Raw genomic sequence first — 20,242 nt, 5'->3', positions numbered from 1 at the left:
ACTTCTTGATCATGACTCTTTTCTTTCTGTAGCCGTTTCTGCATGTACTACCACATTAATGTAAGATAAAAGTAGTGCACTGTGTGCTTGCAATGCTTAGGAGGAGACAGGCTTGTTTGATGCTTGTCCCTATTTCTTCTTACTCCATTTTTTTTTCAAAATTCTAATCTTTTTAATTGATACCCTATTAAGAATGAGACTGCCTTAAAAAAATAACTCTCCTTCTAAATGCATTTTTGGCACTTGGCTAAAACTTCTGGGACAATTGTTTTTAGGCTTTTACGGTAAGAAAAATGTCTTATCTTTTGGATGGGTACTTTTGATGAGGCTTAGAATATTGCATTCAGTTATTCAGCAAGATGCTAACAGTTCATTTTGGAAACTGTAATTTATACAAAATTTGATTCTTCCCTCTCTCCTTTTTTTTTTTAATGTCACACAGTTAATAGCCAAGATACCAACAATTACTGCACTTTGCAACTTGCACGGAGAGAAACTACAAGTGTTTAAGCAATCTCATCCAGACATAGTGAACACACTGTTTCCTCCATTATACAAGGAGCTTTTCAATCCAGACTCAACCACTGGCTGCAAGTGAAGGGGATAATAGAATTTTCACGTAGTCATGGAATGCATCACTATTAAGACAAAAAGAAATGTTTTCATGAAGAACTTATTAAAAATGTCACTACTGCAACACTAGGAATGTCCTGCACTTAATAGAATTATTTTTCACCGCTACAGTTTGAAGAATGTAAATATGCAACTCTGAGTGGGGATGTCATTTTTCTCTTTTCTTTTTTTTTTTTTTTTTTTTTTTAACTGACAATGATTATACAGATTTAGGACACTGTGTGTTACCTTTTTTTAATTTACATTTATTGGGGGATGTTTTGGGAGACAGCTGTTCCTAGAATTTTATTGTAGATATACATGAGAATAGAGCAGTACTTTGCAGTATTACTCTTGCTGTTTATTGTTCAAATATTATTTAAGAAAATTCCACTTATTAGATTGCCTAGTTCTATGTTTTTAGATAGTTTAATGCATGTGGAAATTTGTAACTGTCTTGGAAATTATGGTGCATATATGGAATACACACATATATATATGTGCTATATACTTATATATATATATAAATATATAGATAGATATATATATGTAGGTATTATATGCATACATGCTGTAGCTTAAAAATCACATGCTTACATTTAAAGGATGCTCAGCCCAGCTGTAATGTATTTCTTAATCTCCAAGTAATGTATTAGATTTATTTTGGGCAATCAAGATTTGCTTTGCCAGTCAAGAGTTAAATTATCAGCTGCCAATGTGTAATGACAGGACCACTTCTGAGATATGTATAATGTAGTGCATGTGTACTGTGTGTAAATCAAACATCAGGAATGTAACAATGGTTCAAAAGCCTTGTCTGGATGATTTTAGTGGAGAAAGGAGTAGTTGGGTTTTTTCTATTTTCTCACTGTTGCAGGGATAGAGCATATATAAAAGTGAACCTAGGACCTGATGTTAGTAAAGTGTCTGGAGTAAAAATGTAGACTATCTCATATGTACATTTTTCTGATTCCACACATTTTATTTTATATATATTGCTTTGAAAAGTAGTTTCAAGTCTTGGTTTGTTTTTTGCTGAACTCATTAGAAAGGTAGGTCATAAGCTCAGTGAAAACCACAGCAAGCCTAAAATATGGCTCTGAAGAGTAGTGGCAGAGGGAGAAAGGGAGGAAAGGAGGAGGAAAGTCAAAGTGGGCAAAGTCCATGGTCGTTACAAAGGACAATATAACTACCACTGTTTCTGAGAGTCATCATCTAGATGGAACTGAGTTTCCATTACACACATGCATCTATGTATGTTTTAAACGCATATATGTATGTATGTATCTGTATGTATATAACTGTATCTATATATATGCATATAAGGATTTATTTTAGGCTCATTTCAGGAGAGGAGCAAAGCATTGGGGCTTTCTTTTTGCCTCTGAATGGACTGTATGTGCATTTGCTTGTAAAACCAAAGGCAAACACAGAGGGGAGTGGAAGGCTGCCATGGACTTAATCTTGTGGATTAATTAAGTTAATTAGCAGTCATGATTCATGTATCTGAATTCTGCCAGTGATACAAAACACAGACTTTTTAGCTGTAGAAGAGGGATTCAGTTTCTGCTACAACTCTCTTTACCACCCCTTTTACCGATTGTGAACTTTTCCAGAGAAGTCTCCTCCTGGGATGCCAGCGGAGGGCGTAGAGCACAAATAAGAAGCAGCAGCCAGTAGAGAAGAAAGGAAGTGAGGCCAGGATCACAAGCAGATACCTTTCTTTATTTCAAACCATAGAGCAGTGCAATCTGAGGCAAGGCAAGGGGAAGCATGTTGGCAGGGAGGCCAAAGAACCCACCCATCTGCCCAGATTTACAGCAGGACAGTGTCACAGGCAGCCCCCAGGGACAGAGGTGGGCCCTAGGGTGGGTGCAGAAACTTGGTTTGTTGTAGCAATAACTTAATGACTGGCAGAGCTCTGGTCTCAATCTTGTCTTTTCTGCATGACCAAATAATTCACTGGCTATTCCAAGTATTTCGTGGAGTTTTCCCTTGAGTTTCATCAGTCAGTTTGCAAGTTTGCATACAGGTTTCGTGGTAGAATCGAGTCTAGACAACATCACAATTTGTTTGTTCTGTTTTAGCAATGTCAGAACAGGTACAAGAGTGGTTACAAACTCTCAGCTAATAAATATTTCTCTGTAGGTCCATTACAATGTAGAAAAAATCTGCACAGCAGATTTAGTTGTGCTGAGAATTTTGTTGCAAATATGACATTCTCTTCAAAATTATTCAATCCTATAGAATAGCAATTACTAAAATATCTTTTTTTGCTCCAAATTCAGAGCACATTTCTCTAATGATTACATTAAAATGTCTTCAATTAACATAATAAAGCATTGCTCTAGATGCTTTTTTATACCACTCTAAGACTGACATTCCTTTATAAGGTGATTTATCTGTTTGCAGCCCCTTTTGCATGGCAAATCCATGAAAAGGACCACAATTCCACTTGCTTTTAATATCAAAAAACTTAATTAACTGTGTCTGTCTACTGTTTGTGTGGATTTATTTGGGAAAAAAAATGAGCCAAACTGAACTCTAGAAGTGCTCAGTTTTAACTGCAGGGAAGTCGTGTTTTCCTTGTCTTTTCCAACACAAGAACACATACATATATATTTGTTTGAAATATATTATAAATCTATTTTCAGTATATCAAAATTAACATATTTAACCAATCCACAGAAATACAGAATAAGTGAATAAATACTACTGTTTATAGTGCTAACTAATAAAGAGGTTTGTCATGTTTATAAACAGTCCTCCACAATTGCATTTTACATCTTGAAAACATTTTGTTCTTTTCAAATAAGCTAATTGCTCCTTGAGATTTTTGAGTTATTTCTTAGTCAAGATAACCAAATGGAGATCACCAGTTTAAAAGACATTATTTAATCATTATCTGCAGGGCTTTTAATCCTTAAAGCACTATTATTAAATCACTCCAACCTCATGACCTTTTCAATCAGTAATGATTGTAGCCACATTTTAAAGATGTGGAAATAAAGAAAAAAAAGTTAAATTACTTGTAAGAGACCACAAAGATAGCAATATCCAGTTCAGGAATATAAATGGATTCTTGCCTTTTGTCCTAAAAATATTAAGACACTAGCATACAAAATCTTCATTGCCATTCATAGGCATTAGCCTCTACAAACAATTACAAATATTGCCAAACAGGTTTTTACCCTCCAATAAGGTTAATTATCAGCATCTTACTCTGTTTTTATTACTACTTTTACAGAATTTAAGCAAATAGCATTATTGTTTATTTGGAAAATGAAAATTCCTTTTTAAACATTATTTATTTATAGTAACTGTAGTGTGGTAACTGTAAATATATTTTATTTAATTTTTTCTGATTTGGGATTGGCCATGTAGCTATAATACTTCTTTTGCCCTTCATTGACTGACTGTAGAACAACAGATAATGATCACATGCTACAGGCTGGATTTTTGTGATTGGTCTTGATACATAGTCATTTACACTCAAAATTTCAAATTCTTGATATTGGATTTCACATATGCAAGTTATCCTGAGACTTTAAATAATAAAATAGCATGAATTTTAGTAAATAACTTCATAATTCACTCAAAAAATCATTTCAGAAAATATTAGTTCTTGATTTTAGTTTGTCTTGGCTTTCATTAGTCCACAGTAGTGCCTGAAGTTCTTCAGTTAAATATCCAAAATTAGAATTTGTCACATCTTTCTGTAGTAATGTTTGTTAATTTTTTTAGTGACAAGCTTTTCAAATGAGACTCTTTTTTAATGACTGATTAACCTGGGACCTATAAAAAAAGGATATTTAAAGCGTATATTGAAGCTACTACTTCTAGCATTGCTGTCCGATAATTGAACCATATTAATCAAAATTATTCTTGGCATTGAGGAAGCAGATGTCGGCTGTCCATTATACTACCACAAAGACTTTATCTTGGTGTAAATACCACTCTTACCTGCTCTTTGTTTAAAGGATTACAAGATTCGTATTTCCTTCTAATGGAGAGATTGCTTTAGCAATTACTAGAAAAGAAGCATGGTAGTAGAAGCCACTTCAGTTGAGCAAACTTATTTCTGAAAGGAATATATGGTTTTTGATTGACTTGTGATAGGCAGCATTTAGGAATTTCTTCTGCAAGTTGTCAGATTCCCTTGGCTCTAACTAGAGTCACTTGAAAACTGAGGCATGTAAACACCACACAGAAGGTGCTCAATCCATCACAAGGTCAGACATCCTTAGCCTTAAGAGGTCTCCTATGAGTTTTGTGGAGCAGAAGGCAGATGTTATGCTTGTATTGGAATGTTTTGACTTCATGCTTCCTGTTATTGTTTTCAGCTCCGTTTATTTCTTCTGTTACCCCTTGGGCTCCAATGCTGTTTCAATACCTATGCCAGGTTATGGTGCTGCAGGTGGAGCAGCTACCAGACCTGCCTGTGAAGATGAACTTTATTATTTGATTTTCTTTGTTCAATGTCATGCTGGCAGCTTCTACGGATGTATGGTTCCCTTTGGGATAGTTTGCAGGGATTTCTGATATGATAACTTCTACTCAAAGAGGGTGCAAAGCTGCTCCTCTGTGCTAGCCTCTTGATCTCCCACCACCAAGCTGTGGGAACTTCTCCAAGGCTTCAGCAGTCTTATAAATTGGTCAGGCAGCTTGGTTAGAGATGTGCAGCTGATGGGTCCTATTCCTGTTGACTTTTCCACCTCTCTGAAGCTGTGCTTCAAAGGTAATTTGAAAGATGTTCAGGTGCCCCGACTCCTCCTCCCTCCTGACTCTTCACTGAGTGTGCTGTTTCAGAAGAGCCAAGGTCCAACCTGGAAGGTGTTTCTTAGTTTCGGAGTCATTGTCTGTTGGACATCTCAGGAATATAGGACTTGGCAATAAGATCAAACTGAAACATGGAAGTTGATTTTTTTGTCCAAATTCATTATGTCTAAGTACATATGAAATGGAAACCTGAGACAGAACAGTTTGCTTTTCCCTAGCCATAAAAAAAGCAGTGTATTTACACCTACCAGCCTGTTCCAGCACTTTCTGCCTCCACTCTAGAAACTAACTCCTGTCTTTGACATCCATTAGGAACAGTGTGTTGAAGACCCCCTCCTCTTCTTTTTAAGTTTCACGCTTTGTAAATGACAATCACTGCTTGATGCAAATGTTGCACTCTATGCCACTCAGGGATATTTCTTTACTAAAAATAGCTATATAAATAAAGCAGAATAAGGAAGAGAATGTTAAAGGCTTTGAAGAGCATGGGTTGAGCTGCCCAAGTAAACATGACCCAGACAAGGCTTTCAAGCCAGTGATTTAAAGTAACATTGGTATAAACTGAATTCACTGTCAGCATTTCCTCAGCTTGATCTCACTTCACCCATTGTTTCACAGTCAGCAGAGTCCTACTGACCCATCAACTCATGATGTTAAGGTCCTTTTGGAAACAAAATATAAGTGAGCTTTGTACAAGTTACTGAATTTAGACAACTGACAAAAGAAAGTGCAGTTTAAGAGTGCTGAGTTTATGTACATTAATGTGAGCTTATACTCAAAATTGCTGCAGACATATAAGAAGAAAGATTAAGACATGGAATAAGTGATAGTTTGTCAGCAGTGATAGGAACACCACCTAGGATACAGAAAAATTACTATAAAGAACAAGTAGGTATGAGCAAGTGGCTAACAGCTACCATTTTCTCTCAGGGATGCAGAATCATAGCTAGCCCAGGACTCTGTAGCAATGCTTCTTCATAGTACGATCAGTCCCTTTCTCACCTCAAGAAAACATTATCTGATTTTATACTGTGCTAGTGAACTTCCTAAAATTTTGGAATGTGCTTATCCCTAGCTTTAAACCACGTTTTCTATGTATTTGTCATTACAAGAACACACACAGAAAGATAAATTGCAGTCAATTAGATTGCCAGTCATTAAGTTAATTTCTTGTCTTCAACCGAGAGGTTGTCATCAGCTCTGAGCATTGCTCCTATTATCACAGTATGTATGGTTTTCTACTCCCTCCATCCTCTGAACTCCCTACGCCTAGAAGACAGATGGACAACTTCAAGAGGTGGAGTGGCCAGCATCCCTGTGCATCAAGGTTTTCACAATCATAATCTTTACCAGCTGTTCCATTTCAATTTATATTTTAATCTTTCAGATTGTTGGGAGCCATGGCCAAGTGACTGAAATTCTTGTTAGCATGATACCTTCCCATTAAAAAAGACAGTCTTCTGGCCAGAGGATCTTGTCTCTCTTTCCTTTTCCTTTTACTCCTAGCTCCTAGTGAATGAGGCCTTGAGTGATAAATACTCATCTTTGCGCTCAAAGTTGATCTGTACCTGCAGCTTGCAAGGGAGGCTCCACACAAGTGGTAGGAAGCAGGCTCCTTCCTCCTTTTCCTTCATGTCCTCACTTAGCTGTGTTGTCCCTGCATGCATTGTCCCTGAAAAACTGTATAACAATGAGCCCAACATCCCAGTAATTTATCACCCCAGAAGTGGTTTGGAGCTATAAAAGCCACTCGTGTATGCAGTTTGCAGACAAAAGTTATTGTGAAAAGAAGGGACTTAAAATTTCTACAGTGGTAGCTCACAGATCAGTAATTCTCCTAAAAAGGTAGCCTGAATGTCCAGTGACACAATGGCTGTGTCGGTGTCCTCCAAGTGATCTTTGCATTTTATGTTGAGAGAATAAAGCAATGAATAAAATGCTTTGGGAAAAGAGAGAGATTTCCTGGGTGTTACTGCAGGCGGCGAGGATAATGCTGCTCATAGTGAGTTCAGTAACATGGTGTACTACATTTACATATTTTCATTATTCTCACAATTCAGTCACACCACATTGGGAGAGTGAAAGAAAACATCATTGGATATAGCAGCAATAAGTAAATTATAAGTGTTTCTTTGTAACTGTACTTGCAGAAATTATTTGCTTTGCACGTGGTCTTCTGTACCATAACATAAAGAAAAAAATTCATCTAATGTAGATATCACAGTGGTTTTGCATATTTGTTGAATTTGTTGGCTATAGCTGCTAATTTATGAACGAAGATACTGCTGTTGAAAAAATTGTGCTTCAAGAAAATGCTGAGGCCTGTGTTTATGACTATACATTGGCAGCAGTAAAGTATGTTAAATTAAGACTCTGTCTGGAGAGAATTAAAAAAATGGCTCCTAGTTTTCTATATTATGAACATGTTGGCCCCTTATTTGGGCAACAAGAATGAAACTGCATTCAAAACCAAGCAAGGGTGGATGGTTAACCACCAAGAACAGGAAAGAACAGGCTTTACCTTGAAGACTGTTCCAGATAAAACCAGCTTGTTAAAAAAAAAAAAAAAAGCACTTAAACTTGTCTTGATTAGACACACAGCTTAATAAGTCAAAGTAACTACATTAGGCTGTTGACTTTGGGGATTCAGATTCAGATGCACTACATTTGTGGGTTTTTTAATGTGTCACTTCAATGTCAGAATCAGGCAAAAAAGATGTTTTGTTGTTAGTAAGATACGCTAATAATCAGTTAACCCTACAGAGTGTGGACCACACATTCTCGTGCAGTATATGGGGATTTATTCGTGCACTTATTTTTAAAAAGCCACTGAGTAGCATAGCTAGTGAACCAGCCATGATAGTCCTTGCCTCTTGCGTGACTGCAATGTGACCTCTAGTACGCTACGGGGAGCAGCTCTGTGATTGTACTTGTGGCAACAAATAAAGCACAACTGAACTCTAAGCCGATATTAACACTCAGCTAAATCAAATGCATTGGGTATTTTGAGATTTATGCTAATCGCTGTGAGATAATTCCCATGTTAAACTAATTACTCGGGTTGTAATGAATGGATGATATAAATAATATAGGAACCAGAATAGCAACAAAATCCCTTATTTTACAGCTGCACTCTCTGCCTCATCTGATTAACACTAAAGAAGTTACTTAAAAACTAAACAAACAAAACAAGAAGAAAGAAACCTGATTATGTATTGTAGAAATGTAGAAGACAAATAAAATATTTTTTCAAATGTAATTACTTTTAATATATGCTTGTGGAAGGTCTGATATTATGTATGCTGTCTCTGTAATTTTTGCTGTAAATAACTTGGGACAGTGAATACACTGATTTTTCTATGTCTCTGTTTAAGCATAAGACTTTGTAATGTGTTTTTTTTTAAAGAGGAAAAACATCAAAGAGCAAATTATGTACTTGCTTCCTTTAAGTGTAATGTACTCTTCAGTTTTTATGGAAACTGATTGTAATAGATAAAGCCTTTTGACCAGCTGTTGATATTTAGTGTATGCTTCTGTTTGTAACTGGGGGGAAAAAATATATGGGACCGTCAATGAAACATGATCTCAGTGAGTCTGTACAGTAAGTATTGTAATAATTCCTGCAGACTGCATTTGACTAATATGGTTTGAAGACAAGTTCCGTAAGCAAGTAATGCTTCCTTACAGCATATAGATTTATGAATCCTTCTGGCATGAATTATATTAATAGAAACATTTCTTTCTTTCCAGTAAGCAAAATATTTTTGTATACTTTTAATCTCTTATTCAAATTTGAGGTCAGGTCACTTATTAGCTGTAATCTGAAGCCATAACTGATCTTCACCAAATGCACATTTTAAAGATGATAATGGAAAAAAGAAATTATGTCCAGTTTATCAACAGCTATAATGCAGGCAGGAGCATAAATAACAAACAAAGTATTTGGATGCTTTTCTGGCATCCAAATATGATTTTAATGGCTAGTATTTTGTGATTACCAATTTATAAAAAAAAATACATAATTAAGATAGATATTTAGATTTAAATGAAGCTTTCTAATATTTTTTAAATATTCCTAAAAATGCTTCCTTGCTTTTAGGATTAAGAGAAGAAATGATTTTTCATATACTTCCCACTTTCAAATATCTAATGTTTTTATCCTATTTCCAGTTCATTTTGTTAGAGTGAAGTGAGATGTTAAGACCCAGGATCCAAGCCCTGAGCTATTTGGTGCTTGGTTGTAGCTATATTGTTGTAAATCAATTTAATTTGAATTTTAGGGGTGTGTTGTTTTCTACTTGGTAAGCATGTTTACCACTCTTGGTAATGTAGATATCACAGGAGTTGCATTGCCTGTCAAGAAGTATGATAATAAACAATCTAATAAAATATTAATAACATCAAAATTAACCACTCTCAAAAGACGAATAAAAATTCCTTTCTAAAATCAAATGCCTCATAGAGTCAACACTGATTTATTTTTTTTAATGTTCAACTCTGTAAGAACTATAATGTATCTTAACTGGCTTGTAGGTGCAAAAAGCAAAACTGCAAATGAATCGTGACATACTGGGTAAAAATCTGGCTCCATTGAAACCAGCAGCAAACTGCTCACTGATTTCAACAGAGCCAAGAGTTCATCTGGCATTTTTACATCTGCAATTTTCTTCTGATCTTTCTCCCTTGTTTAATATAACTGACCTAATTCATGTGTTTGTGAGTAAAAAGACGACCTGATTAATTTAGTAAGTGACCATTAAGGGTTTTATTTTTTATCATGAATTTTTAGGACCAGCATCCCTGTCAAATGAAAAGGTTCTATATTACTTTAGAATGTAATAGATTTTTGTTTTATGTCCTGTAAATTATTAGTTCAACACTGTTGGCATTCCATAATAATGCACACATAATTTTTGAATGTTTTCTGTAAATGACAATCAATGTTGATGAAATTCCTTTCTTTAATGCAAAATGAAAAAAAAAAGAAAAAAGCAACTATAAGAAAATAAATTCTGTTGTGGGCTTTTTAAGTTGTTTTTTTTCTGTCAATTTAAACAAAATATCTGTCAGGAAAAGGTACAATGTGTGCATTTCCAAAAGAGAAAAACCTTAACATCGTGTGTCCCTGCCTACAGCAGGAAGGTTGGAACCAGATGATCTTCAAGATTCCCTTCCAACTCTAACCATTCTATGATTCTATGATCAGGAGCCCATACTTATTTTCAGTTTTTCTCTTAATGAAAGAATTAAATATATAGCATGTTGCTACATCAACTGACAACAAAATTGGCTCTGTTTTGCAATTTAAATTAGAGCTGTGCCTTTTTCAGTATGGAAATCTCTATACTTATTCACTTATTCCTCTATTTATTTTGGGGAAAGCCTCAGCTCACAGAAAAGCAAAACAACACAAGAAACAACTGCGTGTAGGCGAACTGCACAGTAATGTAACAGAATGTTACCTTATTTAAAAGAACACACTGCATTTAAAATCACAAATATCTCTTTTTTTTTAAGTTTGTGTATGTCTAGCTGTCAAAGCTGTGGATAGTACCTTTCAAAGATACTGTCTTTTCATTTAGAGGACCCTAAATTCAAAGTAAAAGTAAATTTAAAAAGACAGTACCTAAAGGCCTCATTTTGCAAACTCTTAGGCACATGTTTATAGTGTACTGACTTCAGCAGTCTTGATACATACACTTAAAGCCAGCTATATGTTTAAATGTTTTGTTGCATCTGTGGTAAAATGACTGAGGGTAAAAAGATAATGGTATGGAAATTATGGGGAAAATATGGTTGTATTCCCTGAATGAAATGTGGTCATCTGAAAAAAATTCAGACAAGTGTAATAGAGAATTAATATATAAACATTCATATTTCAGACATCATGAAGCTGAACACTTTACTAGCCATATGAAATAAATGGACTTTAAATGTTGTATTTACATTATTTTGAAACGCAATTATATAAAAGCCTGACAGGGCACAACTTACTACACTGTTGTGTCGGTTAAATGTCAGTGTAAATGTCAGTCTTCACAGGCCCACAACAGATTTACTCTAATGAGTATGAACTATTGTATACATTTTGCACATTGCAGGTTCTCGAAGATAAATGAATAAATATAGGCTTTCAAGAAAGACAATGGTGAAATGCATTTTACAAAACAACATGAAATAACAACAGCTGTCATTTCCAGAAAAATTATATACTTACAGGTGTTCACTTGATTACAAACCCATGTATCATGAGGTATCATAGATGTATTCAACCATGACTTATCATGCACTTTGTGCAACATCTTTGTAACCGTCTCATGAAATGTGACCAACATCCTAAAAATAGTCCAGCATTTGTATTGGATAAATCAAAATCTGGCTAAGCAATTTTTCTGCATCTCTTCCTTCTTACTCCTTCACTGTTCATCTCACTTTCCACCCCCATACACATCAGAAATCTTGCAAAAAACCCTTTGAAAACTGGATTGCACATAGCTTTAGGAGGACAAAGACTGACTTATTCTGTTGCAGGTGGAGCTGTAATTTTGGTATTATAAGCCTTGCATCTGTTCCTGGAAAATGTTTGCCTACTTTCCTAATTATACAGGAGTTTTATCGTAGTTTTAATGGTATGCATATATGAGAGAAGTGAGATTTACAGGAGACTTAAGAGGTTCAATTAGTCCTAATGAAGGGACTCTGATCTCAGAAGGGTTTAATTTCAATTATATTGAACAGTCTAGTAAAAATATTATCTCACCCTACGGACATGCATTAAAAGTGTGTATGTAGCTATGATTCTTGAAAAATCTGAGCAGTCTTTCATCTAGGCATTCTACCTGTAAGGATTCAATGTATTTGGCCAGAGAGTTGCACTGGTCCTGTTTGCGTTGCTCTTGGATACTTTGTGTGACCTCCTCCTGCTGCTCCTCATATCTTTCTCCAGAATATGGACTTTTTGAATAACTTAGGGCAATTGTGATGGTTTTCAGGTGTCCATAGAAGGTCTAAGCACACAACATCCATACTTCATATGAAAGCCTGGAATTTTGCATGTATGAAAGTAAATTGATTGGACACTATCAGTGATTTAGAAATAATTGCTCTGATTTCCCTTCAAAATCCTCACAACAGTAACTGCATTACAGAGCTTAAGAGGGTACTTCAATGATCAGTAGATTCAGCCCAGTCCTAGTAAAGCTGTTGTGTAAGACACTTCCATTTCAACTAATTAACCAATAGCTGAATAGCTGAATCTGTCTGCAATTTCTTCGGAGGGCTTTAAAAATTGCATCCTCCATCCCACTATTTTTGTTGCATTTTGGCATTCAAAAATGCATTCAGTTATAAAGACAGCATCGCTAAAATTGCAGTTGTGGTTGATAAGCTCTGCAACACTCCTCTAAATGACAGGCAAGGTTTAGTATGCTTCTTTGTGACAGCTGATGACTAAACTCTGTGAAGTTTATGCTGATATTACTCCCTTACTAATGAAATTTACTGTTGGCTTAGAGGTTAGGTCTGTCATTTATTGGGTTTGTAATTTCCACTGCTTCCGCAATTTTTTCTCAGGCAGTGTAGTCACTGTTATACCAAATGGAAGATAAAAGAGCTGATGGTAAGGTCATGATGTTAGGAGACAGCTCATCCTACCTTCACGTGCTGTAAGAGGCCATACTGCCCTAATCACTATGTCCATCTTCTCAATACAAAAGAAGGAGGAAATATTATTTATTTTTTCCAGGTTGCAAACTATGTTTGTGCACAGTGCTTCATATTAAATATTTCTGGAGACACTCCCATACATGTGAGGGGGAATAGAAGATTTCTCCCTTTTGTTCCTCAGCTCATGTGTTTGCCTGCTATGAGTGTTGAACTGCCACTATTTCTGTCTCTTCTAGAGGTCCTTTACTGCCATATTATTAATGATCTTCTCTACCCTTGCTGTTTCATAACATAGGGGAGGTTGAAAGGCATACTTTTGAAGAGTCCCTGGCGAGTTAGTGGCATTAGCTTGGATGCACTTTTTAAACTCAAACCCTATATAAAGAAATCAAGACCTCCTCCATGAAAATAAAGCTAAACATATGCTTAAATAACTACCTGAATGTAGCTACCCATGTACCTTCAGGAAGTGCAGAACATTTTAGCAGCCAAAAGTTGTGCAGACAAATGCAGCTTTAAGAAATTAACATTTTTCAGTCTCCAAAACCTAAATCAACATGCTATTATATAGATAACCGAGAAACCTACTGGAAAATGAGAACACCAACAAGTTTAAACACTATATTTTGGGAATGTTGAGTCTGACTTATTTTAGGCAACAGATGATTTGACATCTGTATATATATTTAGCTATTCCTTGTCACTTTTGAGGTATAAGCACTGTCTTTGTCTTTACTGTAAGGTTTTCGGATGTTATCAAATAAACACATACTATCTTGTCAATCACTACCTCATTATCTTGCTGTCATTTCGGTTGTTAATGAAATACACTCCTGTCTCTGCAATGAGTTATTTTTCCAGTCTCTCAGAGTGACTTGTTCTGTGCAGGTTAGTCTGAACTGTAACAGCTTTTACATCCTTAAGGGGAAATCCTGCAGTTCTGTGATTTCACTGAAACAGCATGCTGAGAACCTGTGGCTGTTCACAAATCAGGATTTAAAGTTGTCACTCCTAACCTTCAATGCTGCATGCTAAAGGATACCCAGCTGTACTAAAATATGCATCATTAACACCTCCTTCAAACACTAGCAAAGCAGAGATATCATGCCTTCTACACACTAGTGAACCAAGCTAATAGATTTCAAAATCTTTCTATGAAAAAGGAAATCTAAACTTGTCAATTTTCTTTTAATTTGATAACATGCAGTGAGTGCAATGAAAGTATGCTTTGCACTTTCAGACATGTTGAACCTTAAGCCCCCTACACAAGATGTGATATGCCAAAAACAATTTGAGGGCGTTTGTGACTGAAGCTAAAAAAAGTGTATACGGTCAAAAGGATAAAAAAAAATGCAATTAGAATTAGATCTAGCATTTAAAACTCTCCCATGGGCACGGTTTTCCTCCAAGGAATAGGGCATTGAAAAGTAATAGAAAATTATATAAATATGATGCAATATTTCATTAAATTTAAAAGAAAATGATATGTCTTTTTATGGTATTCCATAGAAAGACTAAGAATCAGAACACATACCACAGAAGACCAATGACAGAAGTTCTGTTTAAACTTCTTCAGTCATTTGTTGGCTGTATACAACTCAATATTTATTACAAAAGGTGAACCAAAATGTGCCCTTCGAGTGCCTGCATCAAAAGCACAGGCAATAACTCCAATTCTTCTATTTTAAACTTACGTACTCGAAATACCTAAGCTAAGGACTGATCTCTGTTAGCTGAGTTTGGGGCAATAAAAGCATTTGCCAATATCTTTTTAGGCTGTTTTACAAGCGATGTAATGCTGTAATGTTCCTTCCAGTATGGAGCATTGTTGCAACATAAAAAGTCACTGACACTCTAGTCTCAACTCACAGTAAAAATGTTTATTTCATCCTGTCTCCAGCAAAGTGATGAAGGTAGGAATGCTTCACATAGGACCAATCCATTTTCTTCCATTAGAAATTGTGTTTTCCGAGTATTAAATAGAAAAAGAACCCATGCAATCATATGCCTCAAATATCATCATTGTGGGTTTTTTTAAATAGATATTTCAATTTTATTTTTTTTTCCTGATTCCCTTAGAAAACATTTGTAAGTAAACTGCAGAGTAATATAATTGCAGGAAACATGAAAGTGTTGACATTTTTGAGTCAAGAGCAATCCTTTTATAGGAATATTAACCCATATTTACTCTGAAATCAGCAGGTTTACTTGACAGTGATGAAACTGGGTGCAGAAAATTATCATATGAGTATAAAGATTTCCCTAAACAAATGCATACAGCAACTGTATAACTTTAAGTGTAAAATAAAATAATGGCAGGTTATAAACGTTTATAGCTGCTACCAAGCGTTCAAGATTTTCTGCAAAAATTCAGTCTGTTTAAGCTAAAAAGGCCTCCCACTGAAATCTAGACATCAGCTTCACAAACCCACAGAGTGAATAAAAAAACGCCTCTGTCTTACCAAGGTTGTTTGCTGAACTTTATTGCTCATCTGCCTTTGGCCAAACAGCTTGAAGACTAGTATGATGCCAAACAATCATTCAGAGCAGATGGAAAACTTTTTATCTTATCATCTTTCATCATCCCATGTGATGGTTCTTTATCACTGATCGTAGCTATTGAAAACTTTGGATTAAGCAGGTATTTCCAGCCCATGGATCAAACACAAGTCTTTCAGAGTGTTGGTCTGTGTAATTGCCCCTGTGGCAGTGCTTTTTAGCCTTGGAAGGGGGCTGTAAACAGAAGGCCCTGAAACAACATTTACTGAACATGGGGTAAATTCTACTTATTAAATTCAGGTTACTTCATCAAGTAGTTTTCATAATGACCTGCTTCTCAGCTGCAGCCGCGATAGCCCATAAAGATAGGAGTGTATAGCATCATTCACCTGAAACTAAAAGAAACATTAGAAGAAACATTCACTTCATCACATCTGGCTGAATACCTCCATGCATATGCTGCAGCCCCAGTAGCTAGGCAGTATGGTTGGATCGTCATGGAAACACCTGGGTAAGTTGTTTAATGCTTTGGTCTCAGAGACTGTGTGCCATGTAACTCAGCTACAGGTTTGGCTCATCAATGCCACTGGGAGACTGTGTAACATTCCTGAATAAGTCACAACACTGTTCCTCCTTCCCTATGTTTTTCAGTTTGTTGAGAAGCAGCTGAGGGAGCCGGTGGTGGTTAGCCTGGAGAAAAGGAGGCTCAGTGGGGACCTTATTGTTCTCTACAACTACCTGAAAGGAGGTTGCAGCCAGGTGGGGGTCAGTCTCTTCTCCCAAGTAAAAAGTGAGAGGTTGAGGAAATGTCCATAAGCTGTGCCAGAGGAGGTGTAGATTGGATATTAGGAGAAAGTTCTTCACTGAAAGGATGATCAGTCATTGGAATTGGCTGCCCAGGGAAGTGGTGGAATCCCGTTCCCTTGAAGTACTTAAAAAGCACGTGGATGTGGCATCTGGGGACACAGTTTAGTGCTGAACACAGTGGTGGTGGGTTAATGGTTGGATTCAATGATCTTAAAGGTCTTTTTCAGCCTTAATAATTCCACCATTTTATGTTCTCCAGCATTGCCTGCTCTCTCAGTGGGCAAAGATGAATTGCAGTTTTTGGACCAACATGTCCCAAAGGGTCTTTCATTCTTCTCACTAACTCTAATATAAGAATTTTGTCTCTGGTCCTAATCTTTTGATGAAGGAAACTGGAGGCATTTAAATCTCTCAGGTCACCAGCATCCATGAGCCCTTTTCTGGGTGTTATTGGTTGTGGGAATGGCAGCAGTGAACGTGTGCTGGTCCCTACACCATGTGGTTCACAGACTGATAAATTAAACACAGCCCTCGTCATCTCTCACACTAAGATTTGCTAGGAAGTACCAGTCAGAGCTTTTAGGTTGCACTATATCAAGAGAGGCTGTTCCTAGAGCATATAATGTCCTTGCAGATGCCAAAATGAGCCAATGAACGCAGTAGTTCTGCTCAATAACTAGGGCAATGCTGAGCAGGAGTCTCTGGTTCATGTGGATCCGAATGGAAGCATACAATGGCCTCTTCTGACCACAGCATCTATGGAGGAAGTTGATGCCTATGTCGAAAGCCTTTAGTCTGAGAATGGCCAAGTCATCATAAAGACTCCTAAGGTGCTTAAACTTCAGTTTTGTCTTCATCCCATCTCCTAGATTCTTTCCAAGTCACAGAGTCAGAAACATTTAACAGCATGAGAGGGCACAGGAAAACAGCTAGGAAATAAAGTAGACAGCACAGTATCTGGAAGGCTGAGGACTCTCATATGTCCCCGCAAATGTGGAACAGACAGTTTCACTGGCCAGCTCTTATTTCTTCACCTTCCACTGCTAGGAAAACAAAACTCTCCTCTCACTGGACCTTCATCAGAGAAGAACAATTGCCCCAAATTTAATGCAGTCCATATTCAAACCAAGTTTACCTGGAAACAAGAGACAACAAGGTTTTTAGGCTGATGTTATTAGTAGTCTACAATAGACATTAAAGAATTTCGCAGGAAAAAATAAGGAAAAAAAAAAAACCAAACTAAATCCAGTCTTTTTAGTCATAAGCTTACAATTAATAAAGAAATAAATACTTCTGGGTGACTATCACCTTCAAAAGCCTTGAAAGAAAATAGGTTGCATTCACAGTGGTATTAATCATGCTCAATCTATTTCCCCCTCACTGCGAATCAGAGCGGTTTTCAGCTAACAAGAAAGGGTGCTCCACTTGAGCCGACAAACCCTATTCCCCCTGACAGGAGAGGCACTTAGCATGGCGTTACCATCATTACATCCCAAGGTTAAAGGCAATGAAACTCCAGGAGTGACAAAGTCAAATCAGTTCAATTGTCTGATTGTTCATACTCATGAAGTGGTGAGGCTGGCAGGGGATCCAGCATAAAACTTAGGACTTTCCAGAAGAGCTCCTTTAAGGTAATTCATTGCCCTCTGCAGTAGCTTAAATCAGAATGGTCACAGTAAATGTGGCTCCCGACATTTATTAAGAGCAATATTAGCAGTAGCCAGCTGCTAAGCCAGATGTCAAAGGTGCATTAAGAGCACTTTGTTTTGATCTAAATCATTCTGAAGAAGTAGAATGGATTTGGCTTTGAGCAATGCAATAAAAAAAGATTGTGATTAATGAAGCAGTACAAGTTAATAACATAGGTTGACTCCTGCTTCCTTCTCTCCAGTATTTTCACTGTCCAAAAGCAGTTGTTTTACTTGCCAGCCTTACCAGGGACATGTAAAATGTTAATCATCAATCTGTGGGCCATTAAAGAAGTAGTTTTTGTTTTCTCAGCTTGAAAACCAAGGGGGAAGGATAATAGGTTTGGTAAACCGAGCTGTTCAGATAATGGAGAAATTCAAAGAAAAGCTATCATAGAGTCAGCATGGGAGCTTGGTACCATAATCCTTTTACTAACCTGACTTCAGAATGTAGGTAGGGACTGGAATTCAGGATTGAGACAGAGGAAAAAAGCCTTTCTCTTTCCCAAGATGTTCTAATTCAGCATGGCCTGGAACAGCAAGAGAAGATAAAAGTATTTTATTCCTTGTGTCTTATCGTTTGAACAGAGGGCACACAGTCAGAAATAACTAATTAATGTCTGCATTTTTGGACTTTACACTAAGTAATGAAGTAAAATTCATGCAACTGCAAATTCAAGATAGAAAAATAAATAGAATACAGAATCTAGTAAATTGTGCATATTTATAACAAGAAGTGATGAGTAGAACTCTCTCTCTGTTCATTAGATGGATGCAGAGACCATCATGCACAGAAAACATTTTCGCATAAGCTTGAGCTTGGAAAATGGAAGTGACTGACAGTATTTTGAACAAGCTTCATATAGTTCTATAAGACATTTTGTAGTCTGTGTTTGAACATCAGTCGTGCTTTTCCAAGGAGAGGAAGAGGATGTAAAGACATCAAAAATTACTGAGAGGGGAAAGTTCCAGGGGAAAAAAAAAAAAAAAAAAAAAAAAAAAAAAAAAGAAAGAAAAAAAATGTTTTTCACACCTACCAGCTGCTCTTTAAAAGTTATTTATTTATTTATTTATTTATTTTGTGTATTATACATTGTATTTGAGAGCTCATTAGCAAAAAGCTTCAGCTGCTCCAAAAAAACCACTGTAGCCCCACTTTGAAAGTTGCTGGAGTAAATTTATCTGAAAATACAACCATTACAGAAATTCTATTATCACATCAGAAGAGCTTACTTTAGCATGTCCCTGAATGAAAGGACGTGCTTACAGGACAAGAAGGGTTTAGGTTCAGCTGGAGTTAGCTAACTGTGAGGCTGTGCTTCCTAATGTTGCAAGGCTGGAAGTAAAAGATCTTCACCTTTCCCCTTCTCACAAACTTTGCTTTCTTAGTATTTCCATATATTTTTGGTCTTTTCCTCAATTAGATAATAAACATCCATCAGGACTTTTGGCGTTGCAGTGGTTTTGAGGTTTGGCTGCAGGTGGTATTGTTAGGGGTTTTTTGTTTGGTTTTCCTTTTTTTTGGTAAGACACATGCTTGCTAAAGGAAAGGTAATTTTACAGTTCCTTAATTGGAAAGCTGGCACCAGCACTGTCTATAATTTATTCCATGTTGTGAAGCCTACATGGTTCAATTAGATGTCATTGTTGTACCCTTGATTTCCGTTTTCTGAGGAGAAGAAGGTTGAGATCTCTTTTTAAGCTCGTATTTCCCTGTCCAGAGTTTCCCAAGCCCTTGGGCCATAAACTCTCTTATAGGTGGATTAATCTGTGAAGAAGGGATTTGTACCCAAATGTAGCAAAACACCAAATTTGCAGTTTATAATCTAATTTCCTAACAACAGACATAAGAGTCTCCAAAACCCCCTGTGACAGGAATTTTATTGTTGTTGTTGTTTTTTCTTTTTTTTTTTTCTTTTTTTTTTTGGTACCGTTGAGTCTCCTTACTTATAAGAAAACAAAAACAAAAATCTAAACTCTAAGCTATTGGAGTAGTTGTTTATGTATACAGTCCTGGGTGGATGTAGTGCCAAGAAGCTATGGGATATGAGATTTGCCAAAACGTAATCCAGTTTTCTCATAGTTCAAGTCCAACCTCACATAAGCAGCAATATTTGGAAATCAGGCGCAACCACTGTGCAAGTTGTCTGCCTGATCCTAAAAATGGAACAAAAGGTTTTAGCACTCCAGTA

General features: G+C 36.4%; 1 protein-coding gene and 1 long non-coding RNA gene across 2 annotated transcripts in view; one reads left to right on the top strand and one right to left on the bottom strand.

Annotated features, from left to right (window-relative positions):
• RORB (RAR related orphan receptor B) overlaps positions 1–8,969 on the top strand; it is a 143,894-nt gene extending 134,925 nt beyond the window's left edge. Inside the window, exon 10 of the mRNA XM_064642886.1 lies at positions 443–8,969. Within this exon, the coding sequence (XP_064498956.1) occupies positions 443–598 (156 nt within the window). The 3' untranslated portion in view covers positions 599–8,969. The remainder of the gene's footprint in view (positions 1–442) is intronic.
• A 5,945-nt stretch (positions 8,970–14,914) lies between these two features.
• LOC135407662 (uncharacterized) lies at positions 14,915–19,038 on the bottom strand. The gene is made up of 2 exons (XR_010426959.1): positions 18,488–19,038; positions 14,915–17,497 (listed from the first exon to the last, which is right to left on the bottom strand). It is a non-coding gene; the product is annotated as an uncharacterized LOC135407662 (long non-coding RNA).
• Positions 19,039–20,242: the final 1,204 nt, after the last annotated feature.

This window comes from Pseudopipra pipra, chromosome Z, assembly GCF_036250125.1.
Source record: "Pseudopipra pipra isolate bDixPip1 chromosome Z, bDixPip1.hap1, whole genome shotgun sequence".
Lineage (NCBI taxonomy): Eukaryota > Metazoa > Chordata > Aves > Passeriformes > Pipridae > Pseudopipra > Pseudopipra pipra.
The sequence above is the reverse complement of the archived record's forward strand: the minus strand, read 5'-3'. Positions and strand labels throughout refer to the sequence as shown.